The 20,564-nt window shown below is 39.1% G+C and overlaps 1 protein-coding gene across 1 annotated transcript in view; it reads left to right on the forward strand.

The window, feature by feature from the left end:
* LOC141005708 (long-chain fatty acid transport protein 6) overlaps positions 1-17,657 on the forward strand; it is a 23,798-nt gene extending 6,141 nt beyond the window's left edge. The window contains exons 2-10 of the mRNA XM_073477672.1: positions 5,628-5,828; positions 7,996-8,154; positions 10,337-10,461; positions 11,062-11,256; positions 15,014-15,104; positions 15,472-15,670; positions 16,006-16,103; positions 17,041-17,171; positions 17,260-17,657. Coding sequence (XP_073333773.1) covers positions 5,628-5,828; positions 7,996-8,154; positions 10,337-10,461; positions 11,062-11,256; positions 15,014-15,104; positions 15,472-15,670; positions 16,006-16,103; positions 17,041-17,171; positions 17,260-17,436 — 1,376 coding nt within the window. The 3' untranslated portion in view covers positions 17,437-17,657. The remainder of the gene's footprint in view (positions 1-5,627; positions 5,829-7,995; positions 8,155-10,336; positions 10,462-11,061; positions 11,257-15,013; positions 15,105-15,471; positions 15,671-16,005; positions 16,104-17,040; positions 17,172-17,259) is intronic.
* The last annotated feature ends 2,907 nt before the right edge of the window (positions 17,658-20,564 follow it).

Here is a 20,564-nt window from a genome sequence, read left to right on the forward strand (position 1 = left end):
CGACCATCGCTCAAAATCTTGTTTAATTTTTGTGAGCAGAAAGAGATAATTATTCCTATAGAGATTAACCAACGTTTTGGTAACATGTACTCCGAGATAAACAAAGCCAGAGTTCACAATCTTAAATGGTACATTTGGGAGTTGAAGTGAAATTTCATTTACCTCTCCATTAACAGTAAACATTTCACTTTTGCCCAGATTAAGCTTATATCCTGAGAATCTACTAAATTCGTCTAGGACTGAGAGGGCTGCAGGAATAGAACGTGACAGATGAGACAAAAACAACAAAAGATCATCCGCGTACAGCGCCACCTTCAGCTCTACACCATTTCTGGTTATACCACATATATCAGGATGAGACCGCAGAGCAATTGATAGAGGCTCCATCACAATGGCAAATAAGAGCGGACTTAAAGGGCAACCCTGCCTTGTAGAACGATGTAACTTAAAATATTCAGAATTTGTGCCATTTGTCCTGACCAAAGCCTGAGGAGAAGCATATAATAACCTGACCCATGAAACAATTTTTCCCCAAAACCAAATTTCCCTAAAATAAAAAAAGATAATCCCACTCTACCCTGTCAAACGCCTTCTCGGCATCCAGAGCTATCAGAGCTTCTGGGAGAGCGGTTGGAGGAGGATTATAAACCACATTAAACACCCTTCTAAGATTAAAAAAAGAGTGTCTGTTACGAATAAACCCGGTTTGATCCAAAGATATAATTGAGGGTAAGACAACTTCTAAGCGTCTGGCTAGCAACTTAGACAACAGTTTAAAGTCAGCATTCAACAGACTAATGGGACGATATGAACCGCATGAAAGTGGGTCTTTACCTTTCTTTAAAAGCAAAGAAATGCAAGCCTGGTTTAGGGTGTGGGGAAGTGTGCCTGACCTGTAAGACTCAGTGAACATCTCTAATAGGTGCGGGGCCAGCTGTTTCCAGAATATTTTATAAAACTCGGCTGGAAAGCCATCTGGGCCCGGACTTTTACCACTTTGTAATGATTTAACTGCCGCCTCAAGTTCAATTGCTGTGATAGGACGTTCCAGTTCCTCAGCAACAACCCGATCCAAAGTGGGAGTGTCAAACCTATCAAAGAAGGAGATCATATCCGCAGAGGTATTACGACAATCAGATGAATATAGTAATTTATAGAATTCCACAAAAGTTTTATTAATTTCCAAAGGATCAGATGTTACACCCGCGCCAGTCTCAATTTGAGGAATTAACTGAGATGCAGATATTTGACGTAGCCGGTGGGCCAAGAGTTTACTAGTCTTATCTCCCTGTTCATAAAATTTAGATCTTGAATGAAGCAAAAGTTCAGTAGTGTACTGTGACATGACAAGATCATATTCAGCTTGTAAAGTCATTCGCTCCTTATAAGTATCTGGCAGTTTTGAGACTGCATATAAAGAATCTAGTAGTGCAATGCGTTGGGATAGCTTGGTTAGCTTCTCTCTTCTAGATTTCCTCTGATGAGCCTTATAGGAAATAATCTCCCCCCTGATAAAAGCTTTCATCGTTTCCCACAACCCAGAGGCTGTTATTTCTGGAGTTTTGTTAACCTGAAAAAAGAATTCTAATTGCTCAGAGACAAATTTAATAAAGTCTGTATCCAACAGTAAATGTGTATCTAGGCGCCATGGTGGTCTTGTATTAACAAACTAAAAAATAAACGTTCATAGAAATAGAGGCGTGGTCCGACACCACAATCGAATCATATTTACAGCCAGATATGGAGGACAACAACTTGCTATCCACTAAAAAGAAGTCAATTCGTGTATAGGTACGGTGAATATGTGAGAAAAATGAATATTCCCTTTTATCCGGATTAAAAAAACGCCAAGGATCAACAACATTAAACTCATTCATTAAGGCTTGAATCACTTTGGTCGATTTGGACAGAGCAGCCGAGGTCGAGGAAGAACGATCCAAGGAAGGATTCAGCCAACAGTTAAAGTCCCCTCCTAAGATTAAATTATACATGGACAAGTCCGGTAGCATTGAGAGAACCTGTCTAAAAAAGGACTCATCATCCCAGTTGGGAGCATAAACATTAGCAAGAGTCACCTTTATATCGAAAATGTGTCCCATGACAGCTATAAACCTGCCTGCAGAATCAGAGATTGTCTTAACATGGACAAAAGGAATATCTCTATGTAAAAGAATAGCAACCCCTCTAGATTTACTGGAAAATGAGGAATGGTATATTTTCCCGACCCAGCTCTTCTTCAGTCTTACACTATCTATCTCTTTTAAATGGGTTTCCTGCAAATATATTATATGAGCATCGAGGTGGTGTAAGTAGTGCAACACTTTACTACGCTTGATTGGATTATTCAGGCCCTTACAGTTTAAACTCACAAATTTAATATCCCCGCCCACGCTAGATAGTGTTCTCTTAACCTGTGTCATTAAAGGACAAAGAATTCAGTATGTAACAAACAAAAACAGCGAAGAGAAAAAAAAAACAAAAACAAAAAAAACGCGATACACGTCCACTCCAAACATCCGGAAAAGTAGCATAGGTGCCAACCCATTGCCCAGAAGAACTACACGAACTAACAACCCCCCAACATTAGAACAGAACGCACCACCTTCCTCCTCACCTAGCAGAAGCATCAAGACAATGATGCGTGCTACCTCACCCCACGTTGAGATAAAACCTGTCGTTACCAGCAGCTTAACCGCACTGCTAAACGACCTCAGGGAGTGTGAATATGGGCTGTCCCAAATAAGAATAAATAAAGTAATAAACAGAAAAAGGTGCCATGGATTTTTTTAAAAATAAAATAAAAAATGAATTAAAAAAATAGAGACTTACCGAAAGAAGAATGAAAATAAAAATAGCACCAATATGCTCTGAGTGAAGCAATAAAACTTTCAGTCAGTACACAGTCAATACTGTATTTAGTCTATAAACAAGACAACAGCAGCATAACACGTGTGTTACCTGCTAGATATGCAGCCTACTGCCGCAGAAATACAAACCGAGTCAAAAAGCACATGTGGAGTCCAAAGTTAGTCACTCTCCAGGGCCGGATTCTTCTTAAGGCTCTTGTTGACGAACTCCAGAGCCTGGTCCGGGTCTTCAAATCTGTGGGTCTGGCCGCTAGACATGGTGATGTGTAGAGTAGCCGGGTACCGGAGGCCGAATTTAACGTTAGCACAGGCATGGAGCTCCCTCTTCACCTGGGCGAAAGCCGCCCTCCGCTTGGCCACAGTCGGTGTAAAGTCCGGAAAAATGTGCACCCTCTTCCCGTTGTGCAGCAGAGGGGCGCTCTGTCCAGCGCGGCGGAGAATGGCATTCCTCACCTGAAACTGTGTCACCCTGATGACCATCGGGCGTGGTGGCTCTCCCTCCTTTGGTTTAGCACGCAAAGTGCGGTGAGCCCTGTCGAGCCCGGGCATCTCGTCGAGTCCCAGCAGGTCCATTAAAAGTTTGGCAATAGACTCTGTAGGTTGGGGACCCTCGGATCCCTCGGGCAGACCCACTAGTCGAATATTATGCCATCTAGAGCGTGCCTCCAATTCTTCACATTTCTTGCCCAGAGACTCCACCGTAGCAGATAGCTTAGCCATGTTCACCTGCATACCAGTCAGCTGGTCCGAGTGCTCATTAGCGGAGCGCTCCAGGTCACTAATAGTTCCACTTTGCAGGGAGACTTTTTCCTGCAGCGGTTTGAGAGCAGTCGCCACCTCCTTCTTGACCAGCTCCAATATGATTGACTCGAATTTTGCCACAATTTCAGTTCGTTGGTCGTCCATCATCACCTTAATGCTACGTAGCATCTCCTCATTAGCACTTGGCCTCTCAGGTGACTCGGGCTCCGAGGGCTGGAGTTGCGGCCTGTTCCGACCTGACTTCGTAGGCTCATTTTTCGCCCGAGAGGTCGACATTAATGCGGTTCCGACTCTCAAGATGCAGGTCTCTTAAAAAACGTTCAATCACCTTAAAGTTGCAGACAGACGAGAAACTTAAAATTACATTTAAACTATATTATTATCACATTCCTGAGGAGCGACCGAAAAAACACGTCCTACATCGTTCGCGTCTCCATAGCGCCCCAAACCTTCCACTTCTTTCCCCTGATGAACTCTGCTGCCATCATGTGTTACATCATCAATGAAGATCAATGAGCCCGTCCCAGAAGAAGCCATGCAAGCCCAAGCCATGACATTACCTCCATCTTATTTCACAGATGAGCTTGTGTGTTTGGGATCATGAGCAGATCCTTTCTTTCTCCGCACATTAGCCTTTCCATCACTTTGGTAAAGGTTCATCTTTGTCTCATTGTCTGTCAGCTTCAAAATTGCTTGCTTTTCTCCCATAGACAGCTCTCTGGTCTTTATGTTGGTTACACCTTTTTAACTATAAATGCAGTCTGCAAAGGCAAAACTCAAAGCTGAAACTGAGAGTAGACATTCAGCACCATTTATTGTTTAAATAATCGATGTGATAGGACACACCTGGGCAGCAAAAAACACCTGTCAGTCACATGTATAATAATGAATTTGAATTTCTTCTCCAAAACTACACAGCGCCCCTTTAACTGTAACACATGTAATAGCATTGCACCTGACAAAATGGTGAAAATTAGCATGTCCACCTGGGTGTTCATCACAGCCAATCGGAGCTGGAGCCGATAAACACCTGTTACTACTGCAGAGTCATTTGACCTGGGAATCATTGCCAACTGTACCCTTTCCACTGTAAGATAAAAGCCAGATGCTGGTGGATGTTAGTGGGTTTTTTGTCCATTGGCAAAGGAGTATTAGATGTAACAGCAATGTAGGCTTTGTTGCTTTTTTGGCTATGGTTTATTGTATGCAGTTCTTTTCACCAATTGGTAGATATTGTATTTTGCTGTAACAGTTACAATTTTTACTGCTCAAGACCACATCAACTAAAGCTGGTAAAATGGGGGTCTTAAAATTAAGAATTCGTGAACCCCTGAATTTTTAAGCGAATCTCATTTTACTGTATCTAAATGTTACGCGCTTAACTTTACCTTATACTGTGGGAGCTTTTTCTATCAACTTCCACAAGCTTAACACAAGCTTTCTGTATCAGTTTTCACTTCTCAATTGCAATGACTGACATGATTTTATTCCAGCAAGGTCAATGGGTTATCTGGTGATTGTAGCTGTTGTAACATCACTATCTGTCCTTTTATTGTGGAGTAAAAGTTAACATTTTTCAAGTAAGGCCATCCAGATGGAAGTTTCCTAATGCTATCAGCCATACTGACAGTTAGAGATCAAAGTACCATGCCATGACCTCTCTTATCAATAAGCACCTCTGTGTTGGATTGATTGCTGCCCTGAATGATGATCATATTGACTTTTTACCTAAATCCTTTCAGTGTCATGGTCTGTAAATGATCATGGAAGGTGTTATCATGACCTCAACCTCACACATATATACACATACACATCTGTGTGTAGGAGAGGACAAAATAGCAGGAACATTTTAGAGTACAGTTCAGTCTGATCCAACACCACAGCCTCTAAAAGGACTGTAGAGTGGACTGAACTGCTGTTTGTGTGTTCTTGTTTATTGGCTTTCACTCTGTCAGATGAAGCAGCAGTGGGATAACCTATTGTGTCTATTTTCTCCAGAGTTGGTGCGGTTGGTGGAGGAAGTGCTACCTGATCTTAAGGACAACATGACTGTGTGGGTGGTGGATCACACATCCCCCTCTGAAGATTTCAGCAGTTTGTTAGATAAGCTGGAACACATGTCTGGAGAACCCCTAAGTGACCTCCCTAAAGTTGACATCATGTCCAACTTTCTCTTTATTTTTACTTCAGGCACTACAGGTACTGCACGATCATTGTATTCTTTAGTTAAAACATAACCTACAGCTGGCCAGCCACCTTAAAATGCACAAAAAATCACATTCAAAACGATTTAAGTAGAGACTTAAGTTATTGGATTGATAAAAACAAGTCCTACTATGATATTACAATAATGAAACACAAAGCAGGAGCTCCTGATACATAGGAAGTAAGTATAAATGAACCTTAATGACTCAGCTATTTTGCCAACAAGGACAAAAAGTCCCTGTGCTCAGAAAAAAAGTGGAAATTTAATACTAATGATTTTATGAAAACATGTTTTAATGTTGTTAGGGATTGCTCTGCATACATGTGGACACTATTTAGTTGACACTCTGGAGATTTCAAATGCCTCACACGATCTCTCTCCACAGATGGAGTTTGCCCAGTTGTCATGGAATTATACATTAAACAAATAAACAAACTAGAACAAGCAGAGCGTATACCTCCGCCGAGGTCCAGCAGTCCCCTTTAATTCAATCAGCCTAATCCAATTTCAAATAAAACTTATTTAAATCAGCTAGATCTGGATTTTTATTTGGGTCTGCATCAAGTTGTTCTCACTCATAGTTACCAGATACCTACATGTGCGTGATTTTATTGATCAAGATCCATGCATTATTCCCTGAGAAATTAGTGAAAATGTGAAAAATCTCACAATGTTTCTCACAGAAAGGGAGAAGAGATTCCAGGATTCATCCCTTTATCCAGATCCACGGCAAAAGTTAATGGGGTCTGTTCTGGGTAGAGACCCAACCCACAAACGGGACACGGGCGAAAACAGAATTTCTTTGGTGGAGGTAAAAATCTGAGCACTTTAAGATAAAGCAACAAATGAAAAAAGCTCCAGAAAAGCCACCAAATGGGTCTTGAGGTGAGACTGTTAAATCAGCGTTACATTTGTCATGTTCATGCTAGTATAAAGATACGGAATATATGTGCAATTTAGTAATACATATCTGCATTGATTGAAATTGCTGCAATCTTTATGACCTGTGGGATAAAGACTTATACAGATCCCAAAGGACACAGTAATGAATAAATGACCAGTAGTTTTCTTTGTAAATAACTATTAACAAATCGGTCATTCCATGCCAATTCACCCAAAATCCAGATGTCTTCACAGTTCATGTCATGGATTTTCTAAAAAAAAAATCAAATCATGTTGAAACTAAAAAATCCTAAAAAATGTATTTGGAGTACTATAGGATTTTTGCAAGGTCTCATGAATTTAGTTTTAAAATGATTGATTGATGGTTTTTAAAAGGAAATCCATGACATGAACTGGGAGGGCCTCGGTGTTACCAAATACTTGAAAAATGTAATGACATTCCCAGCAGCCTCAGCTTTACTATCTCTTTATTTAAGATTTGCAAATGTTAGCATGCTAACAACCTGAACCAAGATTAAGAACTTGAAACAATACCTGCTGTACATTGGTATGTTAACATTGTCATTGTGAGCATGCTGGCATATTGACATTTAGCTCAAAGCAACACTGTGTCTAAGTACAGCCTCACAAAGCTGCTAGCATGGCTAACTCTTGTTTTAAATTCCAAAGCTGTCCAATCTTACATTAATTATGTGGTACACAACTCAGAAAAGTACATTTAAAATGATTCCTTCAAACAAAGAGCTTAAACTAAGACAAAGATAGACGATATACATATGTATATATATATATATATATATACATATGTATACATATGTATACATATATATATATATATATGTATACATATGTATACATATATATATATATATATATGTATATATATATGTATATATATATATATATATATATATATATATATATATATATATATATATATATACACATATGTGTGTATGTATGTATGTGTATATATATATATATATATATATATATATATATATACAAAGAAGATAACATTATATCTAACACTTAATGTCCTTAAAGGAAAGCAGCTTATAAAGTCAAATACTACAAGTCATGTCCATTTAATTAAGTCATATGGTTCGAAATACAATTTTTGCTTTCAGAGCAGTAATGGAAAAACTAAACCAAGTAAGGGATTTAAATGTCATAGAGACGCCCAGCAGAACTTTAACCTCACTTGACATATACAGCATGTGGACCATTTCCAGTGTGTGTGCCATTCTCTTCCAGGTCTCTCCAAGGCAGCCCGTGTAGGTCATCTTAAAGCCATTATGAGTATGGCCTTCTTTCAAATGTGTGGAGCCACATCTGATGACATCATCTACATCACTCTTCCTCTTTACCACATGTCTGCTTCCCTGTTAGGGATTGGAGGATGCATTCACTTAGGTAAGCTGTCCATAGCTGTGCAGTCAATATAAACTCAGCCTTCATAGTACATTTTTCTGGGGCACTCACTTTACTACAATAGAGCAGAACGTGTAAATATCTTAAGCCCGTGGTAAGCACACACCTTATTTCAGGCATTTAACCAAAAAAAAATTGAAAACAAACCATAGACTGTGAGACAAGGGAACCAGATGTGCAAAAATGAAATGAAAACTGATTTCTGGGTTTTAGAAAAACAAACTGCACCACTCAATTGTCCGCCAGACGCATGTGATTACTTTGTCTACACATACATATAACAAAACAAGTCTCTGTTCATGCCACTTCCTGTCCAAAGTCTGTGAAGCAGAAGCCATTATTTTCTTTCAACACTATTGCTTATCTTCACATATCTACAATTTCCAAATAATCCCCAATATAACTCCCAATATTTAATTTCTGAGAACTTTGGAAAAAGCTCTTGACAAACAGCAATTTATCAGTTCAGTCAGAACTCAGCGCTGCCCCTGCGATGGTCTTAGCCAACAAATAGTACCAGCATTTAACCCCCATAAAGCCAAAAGCTGTTCTTTTTATATTTCTGTTTGTGTACACATTCAATGAACAAGATGTGATATGTTCATAAGTGAACTTCAGAGGTGTATTTTGACTGTGACCAGTGTATTTTTTTAAACTTTGGACTGACAAATACTAGCTCTTTCCTTCTGCTGCCAGTCTGACCACATCCTGATTCCAGCTTGACAGACAGTTATGAAAGGGGTTTCAATTTTCTCATCTCACTCTTGTAAAGAAAGGAAATACAAAGTGTATTTTCCAGAATGCTGAACTATGCATGATCCATTATCACCGTGTTGGTGTTGTTCATCAACAACATAATCAATCATCTTCTGTAAAAGTAGTGAACAGATTCACAATGAAGCTCAATGTGGGTGGTACCAGCTGTTGCCATCTTGGCTGTGCCTAGTTTGTTAAACAAGCCCATGAGCTGGAAGTTATCAAGCTAGCTAAGGCTAACAAGCTATCTGTGAATACACATAAAGAGAAGTGAATTTCACCTCAAGTTATTCACTAAAGTTTGACCACAGGTTTATTTGGCCCAAATATATAGAATACCTAACTGTACATTAGCCGTAACATAGTGAGCAACAACAGGCATCAGGCAGTGTGTGTGTGTGTATGTGTTTATGTTCAGTATGAATTCTGACCAAAGTCAGTATCAGACTGAGTATCTGGTAAGTACTTTCTTCTATCGTGCAGTGTCATTTCTTTTGCTCATCTCTCTGTACGTTCATAAAGTTAGAGAAGTGAGATTGAAGATAAATCCACTTTTTAATCCCAAAAGATTAAAAAACAATCTCTGCTCTCCTCGACTGCAGGTGTTTATTCCTCTAGAAGCTTCAGGCTCTGCCCACGGCTGTCCCCTCCAAAACTCGTCAGCAGCCGTCTGTTGGTTAACGCTCATGTCGCTCGCTTAATTTTTCAGCCTCAGAGATTGTCACTTGTAATCAGCGTTGCTCCAGGACCATCATTGTAACTGACCAATCACGCTTTTGTGTTGTCATATCTTTGCAACTTGGGAAAGGGACTGAGGAAAATTGCCCATGGAAGGTTATCCTTTGTGACACATGGTAAATGTTGGGAAAGGGTCTATTTTAATCCGAACCATGATCTTTTCCCATTAAGTCAATTAAACTGTAACAGAAAAACTACAAAATATCCTTAGTTTCTCCAACTGTTACTGTTGGAAATCATATCCCAGGAATGTCATGTGTCATTTATAGAATCCGGCCTAACTGAGACAGGGCAAAACAACAGAGTCCAGATTTAGTCCCTGCAGCTTTCTTTCATAAATTATTTACAGTAGTTGGTTTGACCATCACCTTGCTGTGCCCACAGAGTAAATACGACTTAGACTGTGGCAGCATGACAAACATGCTACTTATATTCAGTCTATTATAAGGTCCAAGGCAAATGTTGGAGTAAACTCTTATTATGACGGATATCCTTTTATAAGTCTACAAGGAATTTTCACTTCCTCACATACAAGGAGACAAGGCAGAGGAAATTTCTCACCCTATTTACTTTGTTAGCCATGTAGTATGTATTTAAAAAAAAATTTTTAGCAGTACATTGTCTTACACTTCTTCCTGTTTGCCTTGCCATCCTGTTCTTTGGATCACAGGTGCAACGTGTGTGTTAAAAAAGAAGTTTTCTGCCAGTCAGTTTTGGAAGGACTGTGTGAAACACAATGTGACTGTGGTTCAGTACATCGGAGAGCTCTGTCGATACCTGGTCAACCATCCCACAGTAAGACTGAAAACACTGAAAAAACACCAGTCAGATTCTTCATCTCCCTGTCATGTCATTTTACATGTCTGTGTAAGGTAACTATTCAGTGAAATTCTCTACATCTCAAGAGTAGCCTACTCTCTACACTACTGGGTAGTGTCAGGGAGAAATAATCCCATCTTTTTGATCATCCCTTTGCAGATGTACTCATGAGCTTTACATCTAATGTTTAAAACTGGCAAACCACTGATCTATTGACAGAACATTTGGAAATAGTGTGTCTCAAGGGGTGAAACAAACGTAGGTGCCTTGATATTTTCAATCACCAATTAATCTGTACAACAACACTTCACTTTTATTAGCAATTTCCTACTGCAAAGATGACAGAAAGAGAGCCTTTGGGCAACAAGAAAGATAAAACTCATTTAGCTGTTAGAAGCAGTTTGCATAGTTACGCTAAACATTTTCCAGATCTGTCTATGTACACAGAGAAGCATACAACATAAATCTTCTCATTTGACTCTGGACAAGCCAGTGTGTAAGCTTATTTCCCGAAAGGTTAGACTTGTCCTTGAAGAAGTGACAGTGCTTTTTAATGAAGTCTTATTCTGCCTCCAGGTTCCAGAGGAGAAAGCTCACAGTGTTCGGCTGGCAGCAGGAAGTGGTCTCAGGTCAGATGTTTGGATGGAGTTTGTCAAACGGTTTGGAAAGGTCAAGATCAGAGAAGGTTACGGCTTGACTGAGGCCAGCATCGGCTTCCTCAACTACACTGATGAGGTCGGGGCGATTGGTAGGGCGAGCTATTTCAACAAGGTACGAGATGTTTGATAATGTTTCCTTCGAACCACTCTGCGTTTATTTATATCTTGTATTTTTGGAGATACAACATATGGGGGTTTAGATCACTCCTTTGTCATACTGTAAACACCTTTTTCCTATTTTTAAAATTTGCTCTAGAAAAACAAAAAACAAAAAGAGAATCTCCATTCCACTCCAACCACTCCGGTGGTAACTCAGTTCTCATCGACAGTATATACAAATAACTTTGTTCTTGTGGAGAGAACCATCTGGCAGGGCTTTGAAGCTTAACTTTGAAGACCCTTTTCTTTATCCATTTCTGCTCAAGGAGGTTTGTTTCTGCTGCCATCCACAACGTTACTGCTGCATCGCTTCCTGATTACCCAACTACGGAGCGGGCCGAGGGTCATAACGTGTGTGCATTAATCACATGTCCAAAAAATGAACGCCGTTAAGTGGACTTTGCGTTAACGCATTATTATCAATTTAACTTTGACAGCCATATTAAATAGGTATATAAGTTAGTTAATAGATAACATGTATTACTATAGTATTTAAATAATAATGTAATTAAATAACAAAAAAAAGCACAACAAAAAAATAATAACATTGTTATTAAAAGTACAGTTATTGATGTCATTGTTTCTTTCCCTTATTTTGATTCCTTGTATGTTTGTGTGTATGTTTATATGTATGTATGTATGTACAGTATATATGTATGTTTTCAATGGGTGTATGTGTAAATTATGAATGGTTGACAGGCAAAACATAAATAAATTTAATTTAATTTAATTTAATTTTATATAAAGGATTAGGTTTGTAAAAAATGAATGAGTGGTGACCAGATGGAGAGGGGTTCTATTGCAGTGTATTGGATGGAGGTTGTTGAATGGGTGTGCAGTGCCAGAAGGCGTAAATGTAACTATCAGGGTTGTTTTGAGTGCAGTTTGTACAATTTTCTGGTGTGAATCCCATTTTTTAAACGTTTTCTGTCCAGTGAGGTGAGTTCTATGGAGTATCTTGGATTGTATTAGTTGTAGATTTAGTTGGCATCAGGAGCATTTGATAGGTCATTTACCATTTTATTGACAGTATGGATATTGTTTTTTGTGAATGTGATATTATTCTGTATATTTTGGAGAGGAGTTTTCTTGCCAAATGGTTGGTAATTAATTCTGCTTTTGAGGGGGGTAGATCTAAGTTGGTGGCTGATCAATGATTTCATTTATAAGTATTCCAGAAATTGTAGCTCCCGATGCCATACTCCTGGACCTAGTGGTGGAATGAAACCAGTGTATTATTCTGAAAGATGTGTTGAAAGTGTGTGATTCCTTTCTGTGACCAAGTGTGGAAATGAACTGGTTTCTTGTTGATTAGAATGTCGGGGTTGTTCCAGATAGGGGTGAATTTAGAAGATGCCAAAGTGGAGTTTGTGACTTTGTAGAATCTCCACCAGGCTGTCAGGGTAGCTGATAGGTTGGCTGAGAAGTGGTAAGTCTGAGATCAAAATGTTATTGCAAACTGTCGGTTCAATATCTAATCAAATGTTTTCTTATTGTTGGGAGTGGATCCATTTGAATATGTATTGAAGTTGATTCCCTAGGGAATAATGATTAATTTTTGTTTTTTGTAGATTTGTTTGTTTGATTCTTGGTATTTTGTTTTTCCAATAGAATTTGGTGATCTGAGTCTAGAGCTTTGTATCAGGAGAGGGTGGGTTGAGTAGGGATCATTGTGAAAAGGTAATTTATTTTAGGGAGTATTGTCATTTTAACGGTTGCTTTTCTGCCCATGATGGAGAGTGGAAGGTTCATCCAATGAAGGAGGTTATCAGTTATTGTTTTGAGCAGTGTGATGAAGTTGAGACTGAACAACTCTGACAGCCTGAGGGAGATAATAATGCCCAGACATATGATGTGACTTGTGTATAAAGGGATAGGTGCACACACCCCAGCCACATCCCAGCCTGTTGCTATGCAGTGGAAGAATAGAGGATTTATGCAAGTGTATGGAGTAATTAGTGATGTTGGAGTATGTTTCAATGAGTTTGATAGTTTTCTTTAGTGATAAGTGAGGGTTTTGAAGGAAGAGCAATATGTCATCCGCATAAAGACTAATTTTATGATGTGTGCTTGGTGTCTGGATTCCTTTGATGTGGGTGTTCTGACGAATGGCTGCAGCTAGTGGTTGGATGAAAATGGTGGAGAGGAAGGGAAAAAGTGGGCATCCTTGCCTAGTCCCCCTGTGTAGTGTGAAGCGTTGTGATTTAAGTCCATTGGTGATTACAGTGGCTGAAGGTGCAGTGTATAGAATTTTAACCCAGTTGATAAATGATTTCCAGGCTTTTCCTGCATCTAGTGAGATGATGATGGTTGCTGTTTGCTGTAGTGATGTATAGTCAATTAAAAAGTCTGCGGTTGTTACTGAATGAATGTGTACCTTTTGGTAAAGCCGGTTTGGTCTGGGTGGATTATGCATGAAATGATTTTTTTCTATTCTGTGAGCGAGTGTTTTACTGTTGATTTTAATGTCCACATTGAGTCGAGAAATTGGGCTGTAACTAGATGGTAGCGTCGGATCTTTGTTGGGTTTTAGAAGCAGTGAGATTGTAGCTGTGTTCATATTTGCTGGCATTCTTGAATTTTTGTTTTATTTCAGTTAAAAGTCTGTTGAATAGTGGAGCTAAAATTGACCAGAAGTGTTTATTCAACTCAGCAGGGAAGCCATCAGGTCCTGGTGCTTTGTTGTTGGGGATGAGCTTGAGGGCAGTGTAAGGTTCGTCCTCTGTTATTGGTGAGTCAATCAAGTCAATTTGTTCCTTGCTGAGTTGCGGTAAATTAATGCTGTTAAGAAATTAGTGGATGTTTTTTTTCTGAAGTCTATAAGTTAGCATAGAAATCTCTAAGAATGTTATTTATTTACTTATTTAGTTTGTAAACTCCTTCATGGTACACAAATTACAGAACATATATACAGTTATTTATATACAATTATGCATAAACACATAGTGCATCTTTTGAATCTGCGTCAGGGTGTACTATATGTAAACAGCAGCAATATGATGGTGATGATAACATGGTCGACATCTTCATGTCAAAAGTTCGACATCTGGGAAACACTATCCATCAACTCTGACTGTGTGTGAGCACCAAGCATCGCTGTTAGTCCACCTCTCCTCTCCCAGCTGTAGTCCTGCGCTCTGTCGGCTCAGATAACAGTCCCCCCGTCAATTGCAACAGCTTGACCCGAGATGTTGTGGTAGAGACAGGTCTCTGTGGGCACAACAGCCTCTGATTTCACGTTGTTTTGTCAGCCTGAGTCCCATTGTGTCCATTTCCTTTTCCTGTGACCAGACATCAGCCAGGAGCAGCCTTAAACCAAGCTGGATTAGCATGACTCTTATTCTGACTCTCTTCCTCTCTGGGCTGGTCCAAACGGTCAGGTCGAAAGACGCCATGGACCATGATGGTCTCAAAGTCTGCTGCTCTTAATCCAAAACATCTGCTTTCTTCTCCAATAGTTAACAGTTTTTCGGCCATAAGCAGTTCTTGTTTCAGCAATAGAGTGGAAAAAATGATGTTCAAAAAAACAAAAATGTAGCATAATTTGGAGTCGCTACCGGCCGGATCTTCATGCACCACTGTTTTTAACAATGATCTGGTAGTTTTATTTACTGAAATACATCAATGGTAATATAACCTCGTTAGACAAATGCTAACTGCTAAAACAGTGGCTCATCAAGTAACAGCTATTGTCATGTCCTCTCTTTCAGCTTTCCATGCCCTTTCAGCTCCTGAGATATGATCCACAAACATATGAACCAGTCCGAACAGACTCTGGAAGATGCATACAAGCACAAATAGGTAAATGTATCGCATGACAAGTCCTTCGACATGAAAGTCATCCAGTCTAATTCAGAAGTTTGTATTAGTGCTTGGAAAGATTCACATTTCTTCATTCAAATATTGATGGAATCAATTGTGATCGACAGTCTCAGGTGATTTTTAACTCCCAGCAAAGACACTATCGTTTTGCTATGACTTATGGGCACAATTGGACAATTGTTGATTACCGACGTTCTTACAAGCACTGTACTTTGTACTTTTCTAAATTAAAACTGTATGCATGTAAAAAAAGAGTCATAAAGTCTGTTGTATACGCATTATGTGTATTTACAGAGGAAGGGCTCATGTGTCTACTAAACTAATTACATCCTGTTTCTGTGTACAGGAGAGGCAGGGATCCTGGTCGCTCCTCTCACAGCTATGAACCAGTTCCTCGGCTATGCAGGGAACAACATCCTGTCTGAGAAGAAGCTGCTCAGGAATGTTTTCAAAGCTGGTGATGTCTATTTCAACACCGGAGACCTCCTGCTCCATGATTACAGGGACTTTCTTTACTTCCGTGACCGCATAGGAGACACCTTCAGGTACCCCCTATTGTCTGTAAAATTCAAACTGTGTTAACGCAACCTTGCCAGGGGTTTTTTATTTTAGGAGGCAAGTTTGTTGAGAACGTGGATAGACAACTGAAATGTATTGTTGCTATCATATTGGCATACTGAAACTAAAACTAATCAGTCAACATTCAACAAACTGTTTACACATGACTGGTTGCATAAATAGGCAACTGTTGGTTAACAACTTTACCAACTGAACCAGCTTTAAAATTCTGAGATGTCAATATTTGTTCCCAAATAGTCTCTGGTGGCCAAAAAAACAAATGTTATTGCAGGCTAACTGTATCTAACCTTGTGTTCAACAGGTGGAAGGGAGAGAATGTTTCCACCACAGAGGTGTCAGATGTTTTAGGTCTTCTTGATTTTATCCAGGAGGCCAATGTCTATGGAGTCACCATACCAGGTCTGTGGAATCTCAGTCTGTGGAAAAGTGTTGCACTGTGATTAAGGGTTGGATCAGATTACTTTGAAAATGTAGTCAATGACTGAATACAAATTACACGCCATTTTTGTAATTATTAACGTAAATCATTGTATTACAGAAAACTGTAATCTAATTGGAATACTTCTGGATTACTTCAAAATCAGACCTATCCTAAAAAATGTATGCCACAAAAATTTGAGTTACTCAAATATTTTTTTTCTCTTTAAACATTCAAAACATTTTTACTGCACATGAAAAGCACTTTGCATTTCCAGCATTTATAGTTGGTCAGATCAAATCACCTTCACAGAAACAGCACAGGCATAAACTACAGGTGTACTGTGTGCACGTATTGTATTGTTTCTTCAGATTTCAATTTGAGGTCTTTGTGGATGACAACAACTCTATTTTAGGCATAACATGAAATAAGATGAGATATACTTCATTTTCCCCAAGGGGAAATGTTTCATGGGCAGTAGGGGTGCATATGGCTACAGTCAACTGAAAAACTGTATGTAACTGACAAGACAGTACAGAGTAGAAAGTCCAGTGGTGTCTACAGTAACACAGTGGTACCTAAAACATAACAATAAGTTACATAGACAAAAATGAACAGATGTAAAATATTGCACATGCTTGGGGAGGTTAGAAAGAAAAGTGTTTAATAATAAGGTAGTAATAATAAAAAACGTAAAATCACGCTTATCTAACAAATAGCTGTATGTCATTTTTTACAGTGGTGTTAAATACTTTGAGTACCAGCAGCTCTGTCCACTTTGCAGCTCTATTAATGTTGCACTTCAGGGCCTCCATAGTCATATATCATAGACATATCAAAGCAAGATAATGGAGGCACTACGCTTACTTTGCTATTTTTCATTGTGACACAGTGACCTTTTCCGTTCTGTGTATGCAGGATATGAAGGTCGAGCAGGTATGGCTGCTATCGTCTTAAACCCGGCTCACAAATTAAATGGGACAAAACTCTACAACCATGTAGTAAAAACACTTCCTGCATATGCCTGGCCGTGGTTTCTCAGAATACAGGTAAGTCTTTCAGATATTCATTACCTTCAGTACGTGTTTTTAAGTGTCAAGGTAAATTGCTTGTTTGTATCCCTTTCTGTGTTTTCAGACCTCTCTGGATGTGACCGAGACCTTCAAGCAACAAAAGGTGAAGCTGGTCCAGGAGGGTTTTAATCCCGATGTCACCCAGGATCCTCTGTATTTCTTAGATGTCTCTAAGAAGGACTATGTTCTCCTGACTTTATCTCTATATCAAGACATTGTGTCTGGAAAGACCAATTTATAAACATTTAGGACAAGTTAAAGGCAGAATGAGTAGAATTTTCTAAACACAACCCTCCTTCTGGACTCCTGGACTTGTGTGCATGATCTGGCACCTAGTCGCTATATTTTTACAGAATCCTGCCCTCATACCCTGTGTGCTTTTATTGGCTGGGGGCTATATGCCCACTTCCCAAAGGTTGATGTCCAGAAACGTCCCAAATCAAGTAAAATTTAAAAAACATACACGCAGAGGACTGGGTCTCTGTAGATGCAAACACCGCAGCACACTACTAGTGGTTCATACGTGATGATTGAGAGGGCCTGTTTTCTCCACTTAAAAGGTTATGTTTTCACCCGTGTCCGTTGTTTGGTTGCTTGGTTTGTCAGCAAGATAACACAAAATCTACTCAACAGATTTCCATGAAACTTGGATTGAGGATGGGTCTCTGTGTAGGTCTTTAGACTCTGCACTTTTGGTGCAGATTCAGAAAAAAAGAGAAAGTGAATTTTCTTCTTACTTTCTTTAACACTTTGACATTGGGTGTTTTGTGACTTTTTTTTTAAATCTATGATTGAGTCAGTTATGTCAGCAGTTATGGGTGGTTGGGCCTTCGTTGTTTTTTTTGGTTTTTTTTGAAGATCCTACTTATTCTGCCTTTAATGCAGGAGTACTGACAGTGCTCCAGTACAGCACAGAAAAATAAGCTAAAGTGAATCCATGTTGTGGCCACATTTCCATTTGTTGGTATTTAAACCCGGATTGAATGAATTGTGAGCATTTAACCAACAACTTTCCTCAGATTGTTGAATAATATCTGTCTGTCCGAAGAGGTAACATTGTCCTGTAATTACAAGAAAAGAAGCCAAAATGTGAAAAAAAACTACAACTGTGGAGCAGAAAATGTTTTTCCTGCTTTCTTATCTTGTTAAACATTCAACCTACACTCAGTGTATATGGTGTGTGCAGGCACACCGTATTCAACCGTGACATTTCTTTTTTTTTTTTTTTTACACTTTTTAGTTTATTGTTTTACAAAAATTGAAAGAGAATTTGAATTTTTAACAATTTGACAAAACTTCCTTGAGAAGATTCTTACTTATTTACTGTAAAATTAGAGGCTGTAGCTTTTAATTACCTCAATCTTATCTTTATTAGTAGTAGGTTAATATTAAAGACAGGTCTTTATTTCTAATTTTCCCTGTTTTGTATGTAAGTATATTTGATCATATTTTAGTAAGAAGCCTCTCTATGTCCTGGCTGTTGTTTTACTCAACCCCTCCGCCATGATCACGTTATCTTGACATGAATAAGGTATCATTTATTACACAGTATATCAATTTCCACAGCGCTAATCAATCAATACAACAACAGGATCTTTTACAACAATTTGTAACAACACTTTTAGTATGCTTTTCAACACATAACCACAAACAGATCCAACAATACCGACGACACACAGCAGCAGAAACAGGGTTCTCTGCTCATCTTTCAGCGAAAATCAGCTGAATCGGGTGTTTTCTCAGTTTGAGGGCAGAAAATTCCATAGGACGAAATTGAGGCAGATCTGCACTCTTCATATATATTTTTATATAATTTAATTGTATCAGACATTCTGTCAATGAAATTTGTAAACTGTGGTTTTGTTGTTCTGTTCTGTGCACACTACACAACTATTGCATGTATGTCCGTCCTGAGAGAGGGATCCCTCCTCTGTGGCTCTTCATGAGGTTTTTCCCCTGTTAAAAGGTTTTTTTTCTCAATATGGCAAGTTTTTCCTCACTCTAATTGAGGGTCTAAGGATGGAGGATGCCTTTCACTGTACAGATTGTAAAGCCCACTGAGGTGATGTGATTGTGGGCTATATAAATAAAATTTATTTGATTTTGATTTACAACACTGGTAGATTCACAGCTTTTTTTTGTGCAAAAGAATGTGTCCTCATCAGAGACAAAGTGGACATGACAAGACATGAGGCAAACGGCATGCAGTCAACCAAGGCAAGAGGCCTGTACTACAAAGCAGGATTTTTGTTAAGTAACTTCTCGGTTAAATCTGGGAGCTTTGACAGTGGTTCACTTAGCGGGGTACATATGCTTGAGGTAACAGAACAAAAGCACTGCCTTCTGACCAATCAATTCCGAGGCCCGCTACTGTGTTCTTCGTCTATATTTATTTCCTGTTTGCTCTAAGCAGTGTCAAATGCATTACATTGTGCTTTTTATACCAATAATCATCTTACAAGAGACTGACTGAAGCACTGAAGCCTTGTACTTGTTATAAGATATGAAAGTACTTTATGTATTTATTTTTTATTTGTTCCCAAGTCTGTTTTTGTCAGCTGTCCTCCTGCATTAGCTGTAGCCGTGTTGCTTTTAGCCTGGATTGTGTATTTAACTTCTATTTGTCTAACATTATAGGTTGTTTAAAATATTCTGCTCTGCTGCCAGTAGACTTGTCCATGTTTGTGATTGGTCATATGCCACAAACGGGGGGCGACCCCCATTCCGACGGTCCGCCATTCCGACCGGGTTAGGGTTTCAGGTTCGGAATGGCGCCCTTTTTTCAAAAATAATTAAGGGCCGGCATTCCGAAACATGAAAGTGAACGTTCGGAATGGCGGCCCTTCGGAATGCCGCCCTGGAACCGCCACAAACACCTCCGACGCCACCACCAATTTGGGAAAACCTGGGTTGACTTATCAATTTGATAACCAACGTTTTGTGACTGTGAAGCCAGACAACGGAAAGACATCCTGGGTATGTTGAACCTGTTTTGTAGTACAGGCCTCAGGCATACATGATTCAGTAGATGTTTGGTTGAACTGAGTTTGAAATTAATTGGATAATGAATCTAAGAGTGGCAGTTGCCAAAGTCGGTGTCCAATTTCCACAACCCTAAAAGCATATCAGAAACAGAACATACTGTAGATCTCTAATACACAGGGCCACAAGAACTAAACATTGGACTCGGCCTCAGACCTCTATATAGGAATGTAATGATATACCAAATTTTCACACTATTATATATCGATATCTACAAACCTATCATGTGGTTATTTTGCTCATAAAGTTTGTGGATCTAACAAGGGAAATCAGTATGAATGCATTATCCTGTGTCTCCTCGTCATTGTATGGTCATACTACTCAAGA

This window comes from Pagrus major, chromosome 12, assembly GCF_040436345.1.
Source record: "Pagrus major chromosome 12, Pma_NU_1.0".
Classification (NCBI taxonomy): Eukaryota; Metazoa; Chordata; class Actinopteri; order Spariformes; family Sparidae; genus Pagrus; species Pagrus major.